Source organism: Anastrepha ludens, chromosome 2, assembly GCF_028408465.1.
Source record: "Anastrepha ludens isolate Willacy chromosome 2, idAnaLude1.1, whole genome shotgun sequence".
NCBI classification, from domain to species: Eukaryota; Metazoa; Arthropoda; class Insecta; order Diptera; family Tephritidae; genus Anastrepha; species Anastrepha ludens.
Window position 1 is genome coordinate 154,878,964 of NC_071498.1, and position 15,716 is coordinate 154,894,679.

General features: G+C 38.1%; 1 protein-coding gene across 1 annotated transcript; it reads left to right on the forward strand.

The window, feature by feature from the left end:
- The first annotated feature begins 6,468 nt into the window (after window positions 1-6,468).
- On the forward strand, window positions 6,469-9,453 carry LOC128860130 (uncharacterized). The gene is made up of 2 exons (XM_054097409.1): window positions 6,469-6,997; window positions 8,380-9,453. The coding sequence occupies exons 1-2, from the start codon at window positions 6,595-6,597 to the stop codon at window positions 8,799-8,801; spliced, it is 825 nt and encodes a 274-aa protein (XP_053953384.1). The 5' UTR covers window positions 6,469-6,594; the 3' UTR covers window positions 8,802-9,453.
- The last annotated feature ends 6,263 nt before the right edge of the window (window positions 9,454-15,716 follow it).

Below are 15,716 nucleotides of genomic sequence, written 5' to 3' on the forward strand. Positions count from 1 at the left end.
TATTTGACGATGATCCCCTGTTATTAACATTCACATCATTACGAAAGTGTTGTTATTTTGTAGTTATGAAGCTCATGTTAGACACTTTGACTCATAATTAGCATTTACGTATCTTACAGACTTTTTAGCAACATTTGGTTGTCGAGTTAGAGGTGAAGAGTTTTTGTTTTTTGTACTTTGGTTTTGAAATAAAAGTTTCCATTATAAGTTAACGAATTTAATATGTATATTACTTTTTGCATTTTATATTTTGTATTAACATATTCCACTGTTCACTCTTCATTCATAAAGAAAATATTTGAATATGTAAAAAAGAGGCAAAAATCAACAACATAAATTGCTTTCAAAACGGCTTTCACCTCATCGGAGTGACCTTCAGCATATAAAATTGCTTCATGTGTAAAAAATATGTAAACAAAAGCCAATGTGCAAAGTTTTTTGCCCACACTTAGTCAGCCATCAGCCGTGACCTTTTTGAATACAAAAGCATACAAGTAAAAAAAGAATTTTCTGCTAAATGGGCATAGATAGATACACTTACATATATGGGCATGTGGACCTATAAGCTGAAATGTTAACAGCCATATTTTATGGGTTGCTTTTTATTAGGGCATCATTCAGGATTTATTGGTTGTCAGCAATAAGTAGAAGCTGGCCACTTTAACATTTAATAGCGTTACTATAACGAAAACAACAATTCCAATTTCAATTTAGATAAAAAATATGAAGTGTTTATGGGTTGCTGATTTCATTGGCTGAAAGCGGAGCATAAAATAAAAATATTTCTAAAACTGGGCGTATGCAAATTTGTTGCTTATAGGGCACGCCGTCCAAATGGATTAGCTAACATATTTCACCGGAAATCGTGCTCAAATGTAAATAAAATACAAAACAAGTAAGGATGGTTAAATTCGGTTTGGATCGAACTTTATTTAAGTTTACACCGGCTGCATGCTCATACTCATACGCTTAAACTTGCAATCGCTCGGAAAACGAAAACTTCATATTTTAATTAAATTGCATGCATTTTAGCCAACAAAAATAAGAATAAGTCGAGTGTTGACACTCTTCATTGGAGATAATTTTTAAAATATCAATAAGAAATATGAACCAACAACGAGAGCAGTGGTCCAAACATTCCTATCCCACAGAAAATACTAACGACAGGTCTGGACAGCAATGCATATTAAATTACAGCACATCAACAACTAAAGCGTTTTTCAGTGAGAGCGCTTCAATTTTTTTTTTGAATAAAACACAAACGGTTTGACTTTTTTAACTAATTTTTTTTTTATTATCGAGTTTGAACATATACATTTAAGTATGAAATTCGATTTCTTTTGCATGACCACCGCGTGCACGTTTTACGATGTCCAATCGTTGAACCCAATTTTCGACCACTCTTTTGCATAAATCGGCCGCAATTCCAGCAATTTCGCGTTCAATATTACCTCTGAGCTCACAAATCGTCGCCGGCTTGTTACTGTAGACCAATGACTTCACATAACCCCAAAGAAAATAGTCTAGAGACGTCAAATCACACGAGCGCGGTGGCCATTCGACCGGTCCATTTCTGGAAATAATGCGCTCATCGAACTTACTCTTCAACAAATCAATTGTAGCGTGTGCTGTGTGGCTTGTGACCCCGTCCTGTTGAAACCACATGTCGTCTAAGTCCATACCACTCAATTGCGGCCAAAAATAATCGTTTATCATGTCGCGGTATCGATTTCCATTCACAGTAACGTGGCGTCCGTTCTCGTCAACGAAAAAATATGGGCCAATTACGCCGCCGGCATGTAAACCGCACCAAACAGTGATTTTTTCGGGATGCAACGGTGCCTCATGAATCACGTGGGGATTGCTTTCTGCCCAGTAACACATATTTTGCTTGTTGACAAAGCCATTGAGCCAAAAGTGAGCTTCATCACTGAAGACCGTAAAATGGCCGTAATGCTCTTAAAGTAGCAGCAACAGAACGATTATTTTCACAAAAAATTTGCACAATTTGCAATCGTTGCTCAAGTGTGTAGCGTTCCATGATGTAATGTATACTAATGAAGTTTACAAATGACAAGCGAAAAATAAAAAGTATTGCGTCGTTCGCCCTCCCTATCGGAAAAAAGTTGAAGCGCACCTATTGAAAAACGCTATACAACAGCGGAGACGTTAACAGCAACTATGTTAAGTTAAAAGTAACAGTAGTAACAGCGCAGCAACAATTGAATAAACAGGGCGAGAATAGGGTAACAGTAAGCTAGAGCAGAGTAGCAATAAGAATGGGTGTGCAATGGTGTTGTTTGTTTAGTCGAGTTATATCGAAATTAGGAAAGATCACTCTTTAGCAGACTCACAATTGCAACTGTTCACTTTGCCTACTACTCCTACAAAGTAAAGGAATAAAATATAATATAATTTCGACAGAACAAATTATTTCTACTCGTGCACAGTTAAGTTGAATTCAAAATGGGCTGGCTGTTAATTTTTGGAACCAAACAAACTCATAGAAAATGAGAGTTAGAGCTCGTAACATCAGAAGAGCGGGCGGTAAAGTAGTCTCAAAATATTAAAAGTGGGTGCGGTTTTTGTCCGATCTCAATAATATAATATCTACATCGGATCTAAATTAGGTGGGGAGCAATACAGGTACAAAGTTGTTTTTTTCTTGCCTCATATTGCTTTTCTTGGGTTGAGCATTCTTTAAAATTCTAATAATATTAAAGAAAATAAATAAATAAATAATTAGAGCGTACAGTTCTGTCAGGTGCTTGGCCGAGCTCCCCCTCCTATTTGTGGTGTGCGTCTTTATTTTGTTCCACAAATGGAGGGATCTACAATTTGAATTGGACTCCGAATGGCAGATATTTTTATGAGGAGCTTTTTCATGGCAGAAATGAACTTGGAAGTTTGTCAATGCCTGCCACGGGGCAACCGCTCTCATTATATACGAAGATTCGAACCTACGTCACGCACCAACTCATTCGGCTACGGCGGCCGCCTCTAAAAATATTGGTTCGTATTAATATTACAGAAATATCAGGGTTTTTTATTTATTATTTTTTTTTTTTTTTGTAGTTATTGACCAATTTCGTCCGTTCAAATTTTTTTGCTGAGCTTTGCATTTTTCCCCCGTATAAAAAGTATGATGCATACGTTTTATGGGGAGAATGAAAAAGATCCGCGTGCAAAAAAATGGAAAAAAATCAAGGAGAATTTTGAGTCGCTTCAATTTTGCACTTTATTGTACTAAAATCCAATGGGCTACGTAATTTTTTTTTTTCTGTTTAAAAAGTATGAAATTTTGATGAAATTTTTTGAATTTCTAAAAATCTTCTACACAGTTCGAAACAGACCATATTTTTATTACATATTCATGAAATTTAAAAAACACAGAAGGAAATAGTCGAAACTGGTATACAGGGTGTGTCAGTCAAATGAGGGCATGTGTGAAAGTGACCGTAATAGCGTAGACAGGCGATGGCGTTAAGTTTTTAGAGTTTTTTTAAATGAATAATTATTTTTTATAATTTTTATAATTATTTTTGACATAGCGCAGCGAATAAAGATCCAGTGGCTACGCTGGATAAACGCTCCTGCTCTGAAAGTGCTCGATGCGGTACCAGCTGGTGGAAGAGGAAGAGGAAAGTCTCCTCTGCGATGGAAAGATCAAGTGGAGGAGGACTTGGCTTCACTTGGTGTGTCCCACTGGCACCGGTTACCATAAGAAGAAAACGACTGACGCGCTTTGCTGAACTCAGCCAAAATCGCGTAAGCGATTATAGTGCCAATCAAGCAGAGGAAGAAGAATACGCATTTGTTTATTAACCCTGTCCAACCCGTGGCTAAAAATTCTTGTGAAAATTTTTCAAATATGGGTCAATAAATAGTTTTTATGAATCTAAAACATGAGTCGACACTAAATTTGGTCCGTCATATGTCCTACATTATTTTAAAGGGCTAATAACGAAAATATTAATGCGGCGAAAGAGAAAAAACAACTTTCCTATAAAATTAAAGTGTAATACAAGGTGGTTCGGTTTATTTTTAATGCAGCAAAAATTACTGAATTTTCTTGTTTTCATTTGCAAAAATTATAAATCAGCTGATAGAATGATTAATTTTGTGCCACCTTGTAGTATTGGGAAATTCGTTTTTTTTAATGAAAAAGCATCTAAATTTTCTCCTTTTCATTTGCAAAGATTATAAATCATTCGATAGGATGATTAATTTTGACCACCTTGTAGTATGAGGAAACTCGTTTTATTTTAATGGAGCAGAAACCACCGAATTTTCTTTTTTTTCATTCGTAAAAATTAAAAATCTTCCAATAGGGGGACTAATTTTGCGCCACCTTGTATTATGGGGAGTTCGATTTATTTTTTAATAGATCAAAAACCACTGAATTTTCTTCTTTTAATTTACAAAGATTATAAATCTTCCGATAGGGTGATTAATTTTGCGCCACCTTGTAGTATGGGGTAATTTGTTTTTTTCTTTAATGGAGCAGAAACCGAATTAAAAAAAAATGTTACCAATGTGCAAAAAAGATTATGAAATAAAACTTTTTTATTCAAAAGAATTTTGAACTAAATAAATCGATTTTTACATTGTCGGCGCACATTTGCAGTTTGCTTCAAGTTTTGTATGCCTCAAATATAATTTTTCCTTTATTAAATTGTGCTACTTTTCAACCTTAAAACTCAATTTGGCACACTTCCCGTCTCAACAAAATTCATCAATAATGCAAAGTGAATTTTAATTATAAAAAAATTTACCTATAAAATGCGACGGAACGCTGCAGATTATTTTTTATTAATATCAAAAAAAATTAAAAAATTTTGGGTAGCACCTAAACCAAGGTAGATTATTGACAAATTTCTTTTTTGTTTTTTATTTTATGTCAATGCGTTGCTTCTGTCATACGCACAAATGTCATGAATGATGTGAAACATAGCTGTCGACTTACATGCATACCTATTTAGTGTGTGCTAGTATGTAATTTTCGCTTTCTATGCGTGCTTATGGATAATGGCTGCATTTTTGTTTTTCAATTTATATGCACAAAAGCGCACATTCGATTCATATAAAGAAGATACACAAAGCCACATATGGAAATATGAATAAAAAAATGTGTAAATATGTTTGTACATTTATGCCTTGAAGCTTGTAACTAATGTATGTATTCATAATAAATGGCATCGGAAATCGTTTTTCACCCCTAAAACGAAAATGAAATAAACATATTTCTACACTTTTGAATTTGTAGTTCACATATTTTTGGTAAGTAAGTTAAGTTTCGATTTCATAACCAAAATTGATAAACAAAATCCAATTCCGCATGGCCTGCAGAAAAAATTACATGTCGCTGCGAATCAACGGCACCACCAAATGATGGCTACAAACACCCACAAATACAAACACCACTTGTCTGCCCCCACTACCCATGCATGCACATGTGTATGTGTATATGTGTGTGAATGTTTGTACACTTTTAATTGTATCGCAACAGAAAATTGGCACAAGCAGCGTCGATTGACAAAAGTCAATCACAATACGCTGAAATATGTACATGGAACTCTCATACATACATACACGCATACACCTATACTCTAGAGTACTACACATAGATAACTAACGAAATTTGTTGTTATTGTCTCACGCATTGCATTTCTTTCGATTGACGCGCAATTTCTTCATTTGACACGTTGGGTATTTATGTCGTATTTGTTGTTATTGCCGCAGCGGCTACTGGCGGCCGCGTAAGAGTGCCTCCCTTGCATACCAATTAGGCTGAAAACAAAACACACACACAAGCGGGCATATGCTAGTTGCATATGTTCGTCTGTCTTAATTTCTATTCGTTTTTTGTTGAATTTTTTTTTTTTTGCTATGGACTAATGTTTTGGCCAAAACCGTACATGCTGGCAGTCATCGCCACTCTCAGCCAAGTTTAAGTTTAGTTGTGGACATGGAAAAAGTGTTATTGGCAATGGAAATGTATTGCGTTGTTGAAGAATATACACCCTTCCAGTCTGCATGCTTTACTCCGCCACTCTTCTCTCCCCTCCTTCTTCTCCTGCTTCCCAGGTTGCGCTCGGCACAAAGAAAGCTAAGCTCAATTAAAAAACAACAAAATTGACAAATTCATAGCCAAATTGATTTCAACGCGTCGGTTTTTTTTGGGCAAACCTTACAAGAGTGGCGCTATTGCCACACCAATCGTGCTGTCGCCGTTGTCCAAAAACGTTCACGCGTACCTGCAACGTTTAACTTATCGCCATGTCTTATTTGTGGCTTAGCGCTTGGTCGTTCCTCCCAACTCCCAACTCCCACATTGCCCACCTTCTTAGCCGCTAGCCAAATGGCTACCTCTCTGGCCATTGTCCGCTAATGTTTGGTTTCTGGGGAGCGGCAGTATAAAACCATGAGTACACAACCAAGTGGACATCATTGTCTCATTATCGATTCTGTAGTGAACACACAGCAATCCAAGTAGCCAGTCATCGCATAACGATCACTGATAACGCGTCGTTCACTATTTCAATTTCATTTGTTTTTTTCCTCCTTTCAAAGCGCTTTACGTTTGCTTCGAAAATGGCTTTCCGTTTTACGTCCTTAATCGCGTTCGGTTGTTTGCTGCTCGTTGCCGCTACGCCAATCAATGCTGCCGCCATTGATAATTCTGTGGCTGAGCCACGTATTCGCAATACGGATGAGCTGTTGACCACCATTGTGGATAAGTGTTTCCATTCTAATGGACTGCATTGCCTTAAAGAGAAAGTGTTAACCTATTTGGATGGTGTGGCCGGTGTTGAGGATGATATTAGTGGACGCGCTTTCAGCGAGGATGTCATCGATAAGGTGATCGTTGATCGTGTTTCCAGAATCTTGAACAACAATGAATTCCGCCTACGCTTGCCTGAAACCGGATTCGGCAGCTCAGTGGTTAGCTACAGTGCCGCTCGTGGTTTTGATGTCGAAGTACCTGAGACTGGAGGTGAGTAAGAGCGAATGTGTTGGTTAAGGTAGTAAATAAATAAATTACTATCAGATCTGATCTGTACAGTGTTAAAAAAGCTAAACAAAAGGCCTTGCAGAGGTGGGAAAAGAATGTGAAAGAAAGTGCAAACAAAATTATAATGTGAGTGAAAATTGCAAACCGGGGAAAAGTGTTCTCTTTAACTACGGTTAACTAAGGTTAACTACCAAACAAAAGTTCACTGAGGCTAAAAATGTTTGGTTTAAAAAATTATATTCCACATAAAATCGATTTCCTGTTTTGACAAGTGAAAATTCATGCTTTGGATTGAAAACTTAAAACTGCAAAAAAAACGAAGCTATTTTTTTACTTTTGACTGTTTTGTTTTACTTTTACATTGACAAAAATCAATTTCCTGTTTAGAGGCAACATACTTTGGATATGGCTTCGATACACCCGAACTTCATAAAAGTGAAAAAGAGGGCTTTTTTGAAACCAGATTAATTTCATATTTTTTTTCTTTTTTTGCAAATTCGCACCAATTCAAATTAGATAGAGAATTAATTGATGCAATTAAAACCCAAAACTATATTAAATCTAAATTAAATATTTCAAACTTAAAATAAAATTTTCCTTTTTTCAAAAGCACGTTATTGTACCTCGAGCGAACTTTTGAATGACTGTTGGTTAAATTAAGAAAAACAAATTTTTTTTCAAAATTTTTTCAATTTTTTTTATCAAAATTTTTTGAAATTTTTTTTTTTTCAAAATTTTTTTTTTTAATTTTTTGGATCACTGCTCGTTAAATTAAGAAAAAATTTTTTTTTCAAATTTTTTTTCAAATTTTTTTTTCAAACTTTTTATTCACAATTTCTCACATATTTCTTCATGTTAGTGTGAAATGACACGTAAATTACAGAATCGCATTTTTTCTTTTCCTTAAATATGGTATTAATTAGCTTTTGCTTTAAATTTTTCAGAAATAAAATTTTTCCAATTGAAAAATAATCATATAAATTTGGTTGTTTCGAAAATAATGTTTTTCTAATTGAAAATTAATTTTCTTAATTTGGATCTTTCGAGTAAATAGTGATTTTTTATTTAATTTCCTTCATTTGCTTATTTTTTCTTGCTATATTTTTATAAGTTTTGGTTCAACCGCTTTTTGACTCATGCAAGAAATAAAAATTCTCAACACAATTTGGTTTAAGTGCTCAAAAATATGTTTCCCCTCCGCCTATTACATTTAGATTTCAATAACTCATCTACATTTTGCTATGTTACTCAAACACTTTTTACATTTCTACTCAAGAATAACTCTTTAACACTCTAATTTTTCGTATTTCTCTTTGTCTTCTCTGTCTCTCATCCCTTCTGCTATGGGCCATCACCACTATTAGCTCGCGGTGAAAAGAAGAAGGACAAATTGATCCTCCCTCTGTTGCTGTTAATGAAATTGAAATTGAAGGTCGTACTGCCAATCCTTATGGGCCTGATTGGACTCAAAGCATTCAAGGCTTTGATTTTGTCGAAAATCGCCATCAAATTGGTACTTGGCTTCCTCATCTACAACTTGATCACCAAATTGTCGGGCGCTAAGATGATGATGATGCCCGCACCTATGCCAGCGCCTGAATATGGTCCACCCAGCACCACTGCCTCCTCATACGATCCAAGCAGCTGGGAACCAGCTAGCGGCGGCCCATATGCCCGTTGGGACTCACAGAATCTCGCCTACAGCTCATACCATCCCAGCTCTAGCTCGTACAATTCCGGCTCCAGCTCAACTGGATCATCGTCCAGCTACAGCTCATCGTCGTAAATTTTGCGAATGCAGCCGACGCATTTAAGGACCTTATAACCCCAAAGAAACTGAATCTCTATTGTGAATGTGAAATAAGATTGCGCAATAGAGGAGATGAAAATGAGAGAGCACAACAATCTGTACATAGAAAAAAACACTGCAAAACCAAAAAGAAGATGGGAAAAATATCGAAAAATCGGAAACTAGGAAAAGAAAAGGACTAAGACAAAAACGCTAAGCTAACATTTTATCCGTGTAGGATATTTATTAATTGTAATTTATTTGTATTAATTTAAGTATTTAGTCATTCTTTCATTTCTATTTTATTCTGCTATTTCTCGACCTACAACTTACTGACTCACTCACTTTCACTTTTCCGACTTTCACTTTCCTATTGCCTATTACTTTGAACGCTACTTTCATCTTCATTCTTTTAGTCAACTAATTTTCTTTAATTTCCTTCGCTTAAATTTTTCTTTTTCTCCTATTACTACTCTCCTACTCTCCTATTACTATTTATTACCTTACTCTTTGTCTTATTTCTTTCACTACTTTTATTCTAGTCCTATATTTCTGTAATTACCTGAATTTTGTTATACATTTTCTTTATTTCCGTTTCACGAACTTCGACCTAAAAGACAAACAAATCCAAAAAGCTAAGTTAATATTTATTTTAATTTATTGAGAAGCAAACAAAAAGTAAAAAAATAAAAAAAGGAATTAAATTTTTACAAAACTTTGGAATTTTACTTCTTTGAGTAATAGACAAAATTAGCTATAACTACACATCTTCGAGTCATTGGTTGGTTGATTAAAATGGTGATTCATCCAGAAGCGCTTCCGCACCATTTTTTTGCCACATCCTCGCTACCCACTTGTTTAGCAGTTATTTACAGCATGATTATATCCGATAGAGAAACCTTATAAAGTTGTTGACATATAAGTCAGCCAGTTGCACGAAGCTCTCGAACAGTGGTTTGCCCAGGGTTGAAATGCTCTCCTTCCATTCACAGAGGAAATTGAGAATCTTTAAATAACAAATCCGAACAGTGCGGCGGATGACTCATTAATTCGCTCTTTTGAGTGCTCAAAGACTCTCAAGATTGAGCCGATACATGATACCATAGATCACATTGTCTTGTTGAAAAATTATTCGTCTTCGCCGGCTGATTTCCCTTAATTCTCCAAAAGCCAGTTATGACAGGCAACCCGTGGTTTCATATTTATCAATATTGACGGTTGTGGGCCATAACTTAATACTAATTTTGCATGTCATCTGGTCTCACCGCGATTCTCGGAAATTGCATTCTTGATTGCATCTAGTGGTGCGAATACCGATTTTGCAAGAACGTTATTCATGACAGATTCCCGTCTTGCCAGTTAAACTGCTTTTTTGTTACCTTGAATGTTTCCATGGCCCGGCACTCAGATTAAGGTGAAGTTATGGTTTTTACTCAAGATGGTAAGGCTATTGCTACTTTGTTCCACCAGTTTAGAGGTTGTTGTAGCCGAAAGAATAGCGATATTGCCCGTAAAAGAGAAGTCTGTGGTTAGTGACCTACAACCTTCCCCTATTGCCAGTACTTTCGCCTGGAAGAAAATAAAGGCATTAGAAAAACCTAAAGATTTTTCAATTCTAACAGCCCATTGTTTAGTGAGAGTCCCTTACTCCATTCCCGCTGAGATGGAAAGAGGATGGCAAAATTCCTATTGAATGTTACCCTCGGACGATGTAATTAGTCCTCTCCAAGGAGCACTGAGTTTGTCGCAATAATAGACTGGCATGACCATAAATTTTTCTTGCCAGCGAACCGCTTCATTTAACCTAAATGCATTCAAGGTAGCCATCTTCTTGATGTACAGATCTATCGGAATAACGCGTGTCAGTGCATTAAGAGCCTCCGTAGCTCTTGATCTGATTGCACCGACCGTTATTGCGCAGGCTCATCTTAGCATTCTGTCAAGTAATTTGATATTGTAACCACACCCTAGCGCTTTCCCCAAACAACCGATCCATGCGATAAAATGGGTCGTATAACTGCCTTTTTCAACCATAAAGTACTCGTATACTAAGGTTGAAGACATGTAGCTCGTAACCGCGGCGGACATATGCCGGATGTCATATTTAAAAAATAAATCCCATTAAATTATCTACCAGATTATAATAAAAGCAATTCATTCCAACAATATTTCTGTTTTGTCCTATCGATTTGTATTATCGTCGAGCCATTTCGAAACAGGAAATAATCGCAAGTAGCTAGAACTGGTGCGCAGAGATGCCATCCTCTTCAAGATAATTGATGTGGATTTACACCCACAAAAAACAAATCGTCGCCATGACCCAGCTTTAACCTCTTTCGACCTCGATTCACCACGTAATTGGTGTATTGTGATTGATGATTGAACATAGCCAAGCATTTCTTTGAATTTATCTAAGAATTGCGTTCATCGAAGCTTGGAAACAAACGCGGCACCCAAATTGTCGATTTGAATAGTTTTTCATTACCCAAACGCTTATAAAAAACTGAATTCATTCAATTGTGTGATAAGTCTGTAGACTTCTGAGCTTCGAACACCTTCATGAACCAATCGTCCCACATCATACCGTAAATTTTATCGACCATTTAAGAATGGGTGGCAACCACAACTGGATGATCAGAATGTTCGGTGTCACTTGAGTCAAATTTGTAGGAAAAACACTAAGATTTCGAATGGTGTGCTTATTAGCAAAAACTTGATCAATCAGATGGTCTGTCTATCTGTCTGTATGCGATTGAATGCATCCTGACATACCTACATCAAAACATCATTAATAATTTTTATACTTCCAAGCTAGTTATTATTTCCGACCGACTGTCGCAGTTCCTCCTGTCACTATGGGCAAAGCACATGAAAAAGGTGGGCATCTCAGACCCGGAATCAAAAGTATTTGTCGGATTCACTTCAAATTTTCTCACAATATATCTAAGATATTACACTTTAAGAAAAATTAAGTAAAAAAATCAAATTTTTTGAAAATTCTGGCTACCTCTAACCCTTTATGTAGTTACCTCCTCCATGCAACGCCTCCTTGTTGCAAATTCGGCCACGATTATGAAATTACAGAGCAGTGTGGACTAACGGCTAACGAACGTCAGTATGCTGATTACTCCATTAGTACCTCAGATGCGCCCTCCGGTCCGGTTGAGCGGTAGACCATGGAAACACTTACATATTGTTACAAATTTGTTACGTTTTCTCTAAATAAACGTCTCTCTATAATTCCTCTGAGCTCGATCATTGATTTGCTAAATAAGAGTCAGAATTATTTTAGTAAAAGTAATTTTAAGTGTGAGGAGCTGTTGCACTGCTATTTTTATGAATATAACTGTACATACATTTGTATGAATACTGAAAAAAATCAGCTTTAGCTATGAGCTCCGATTGGAACTTCATAGTTGCAACATAGAAGAGATATTAACACGCCTTCAGCTTTGTTATAAACTTGTTTAATATAAATTGAAACTAACCCATCTGCGTGCGTAACAGTTAATACTTTAATATTACTATTATTAATATCATACTTTGGCGGAAATCGATCTGCCCTTTCCGGTTCTGAGTTGAGAATAATTCATTCAGCGGCATTAAACAAAACTCTCATTTTGATAATATAGTTATTATATGCATGAATTAAATTAAAAAGCTACTAAGAGAACAGAAAACTTTTAAAAATACAGCTGCAGTCACAAAAATACGAATAGGCACTAAGTTTGCATTTAAAATATTATTGAGCCCAACTCACTGAGTTGTAATTCGTAAGATTTAGCGAATAAGCTATTTTTCCTAAAATAAATGCTAGGAGTATGAGGGTGAGCCGATAAATCCCTGAAAATTAGAAGATATTGAGGCAAAACACGAAAGTTCGCGTACCGACTGGAAATAAAACCGAGCGAATGAGATACTGAAAGAAAAACATGAATTCGCCTTGTCACCAGATGACAAGACTGAAGTTGCGTGCGAACCCATCTGGGATGTACATAAAAAATTGACGTTCCAACAGAACAACGCACTAAAGCATACTAGCAAACCAGCTAAGGTGTGATTTCGATTAGAAAATATTAACGTGATGCCATGGCCAGCCACACAACACCAACATCAGCGACCCATTCACCACCAACGCAGACGTAAGGCGAGGTTGTGCCCTGTCACCTTTTCGCTTCGGCATCTTCTTGGACGACGTTATGAGCCAATTGACCCTGCACAAAAGAGGCATCATATGGAGTTTCACCAGACATCTTGAGTACCTGGACTTCGTCGATGAAATTTTTCTTCTTTCTCACAAAGTCAGGCATGCAAGTGAAAGCGGACGGACTAGTCACGCTGGCACGCACTGTTGGACTGGAGGTCAACACCGCCAAGACAAAGGCTCGGTTGTACTATCACGATAGACAGCGGAGCAGATGAAATAATTGGGAGCTATTTTTCGGACCGTGTACTTATGTTTAGAACTGACAAAGGTATTGAGGAGTATAATGCAACAGCAGAGGTTCTCCCAGAATCAGTTTAAGGGCACCACTATGGAACCTTAAGTATGACGGTGTTCTAAGACTGGATATACGTTCCCACGACAGTCGGTTCTACGTAACTGGAACGACCCGGATTTATATCCGGCTAAGGACTCTCACTTCAGCATCATTCCCCGTATATATATGGGTCAGCTCGGTACTTTTGTACGCGGCACCGCGGCTATAAACTAATAGCCGTCTATCGTCTAAGCGCTTTGCAAACTATCTGCGGCTTCCGCACAATTTCCGATGACGCATCCTTCGTCATTGCAGGACTAGTTCGGATAGCGATTCTGGCAAAAGAAATGAAGGCAGTACATATAAAGCTATCCGAACAACGAGGTGTAAATAAATTGCAGCAGGGAAAAGGCGCCGTTCGATCGCCCTGTAAGGACCGGTGGAACAGATCACTTAAGCGTAGGAGTGCGCTTGAGGGAACCATGTGGGAACAAACTAGCACCTTACCCAAATCTTTTCAGAGCAGAAGGTATTTAGAAAATACCTCCATAAATTTGGTCATGACAGTTCACCAAATTGCCAATCTGCGCGGAGAGGGAAGAAGAGGTTGATCACGTCTTATTCAAATCCCCACGCTATGCTTCCGAAACCTTAAAAAATTTAAGCGGAGAAAGTATTATGGGTTTTGTTCTGATATCAGCTAATAACTGAAAGAAAATCCGCGTGCATGTAACACACCATGTAACACACATTCATAACGAGCTGAGAGGCGCGGAGTTTCGTAGACTTCAACAATAACTTGGAGTCTTTGAGCTAACCAGCCACGTGAGGTAATTCCTTTGTAGCAGTTCCAAGGGGCAAGTGGTAGATAGTGGAGAGTTGTTTAGTACGTTAGGTTAGGTTAGGTAGTGATGGTTGCCCAGAGAGTAGGGCCCACTTGGACGAAAAAAGTTTGGTTCATCCTTTGTGATACCATTGCAAGAGGGAGAAAGGGAAGGGATGGGGAATGGTGAGTGTTTGTGGACTACGAACGGTGACTAGTATGCGGTTGTGATAACCTCTTTATGCTGCTGATGAAGTTCATCAGATTTTTCTTATCAACACCTGCTATATCAGCAGGCGCAGAAAAGAAGTGAGATCCAAGATGCTTGAATCTTAGTCCCGCGAAAGCTGGGCACATTACCTCACAGGTTTCTTGTCTGGCCAGCTCGTCGGCTTCGCAGTTTCCTGCAAGGTCACTGCGACCAGGTACCCAAATTATCTTAATGTCGAAGAATTCTGATGCAATCGAGAGGGAGTCCAGGCATTTCCTGACCAGTTTCGAATGCACCATAATAGAGCCTAGGGCCCTAATTGCCGCTTGGCTATCGGAGTATATATTTGCCTTCTTAACAGTTAATACGCAAGTAAGTAGCCAGTCAGCTGCTTCTTTAATTGCGGCCACCTCTGTTTGGAACACACTGCAGTGATTCGGTAGCCTGAATTTGAGTTTGTTGGGGAGCTCTTTGCAGAATACTCCTCCTCCAACCCTACCGTCCAGCTTCGGGCCATCCGTGAACAGGTTAACGAGGCCCTGTCCCCAAGTGTTGCCCCCGGTCCACTCCTCCCTTGGTGGAATATCGGTGGAGAAAGTTCCGCTTGGACTTAGCGAGGGTACACACTGATCCGTCGACGAGGGGATGCACTCGAAGTTTCTGAGGATGCTTGAGTACCCATAAGTGAGATATAGCCCAAGCCCCTCAGTCTGATTGCGGAACGTGCAGCAGCAATTCTGCCTGCGACGTCTATAGGTACCACATTTAACATTACATTAAGCGCCAGAGTAGGAGTAGTTCGAAGCGCCCCACTGATTCCAATGAGTGCAGACCTCTGGACACTCTCTAGCTTTTTAACTGATGTCGTCCTCTCCAGTGAGTTCCACCAGACAATGACTCCATATAATAAGATTGGCTTTATTATGGTATTATGAAAATACACCTCTAGGCGAGAGGCCCCATCTTTTGCCAATAGCGCCATTGCACCCATACAAAGCGATTGTTGCCTTCCTTACTCTCTCCTCAATGTTGGGCTTCCACGTTAGCTTACTGTCAAGGATTAGACCTAGGTACCTCACCTTGTCAGAAAGCACCAGCGGAGCGCCCCCCATCGAGGGGAGTTGAGCTCTGGGTATTTTATATTTCCTCGTGAAAAGGACGAGCTCCGTCTTAAGAGGTTTCACCGATAAGCCGCAATCTGCTGCCCATCGAACAACTACGTTCAGATATGCCTGCATTAAATCGTACAGGGTATCTATAAACTTTCCTCTAACAATTACTGCCACATCATCCGCGTTGGCAATCACCCTACAGCCCCCTCCTCACCAGCTCCTCCGGCAAGTCATTGATAACAATGATCCAGAGAAATGGTGAGAGAACCCCGCCTTGCGGCGTGC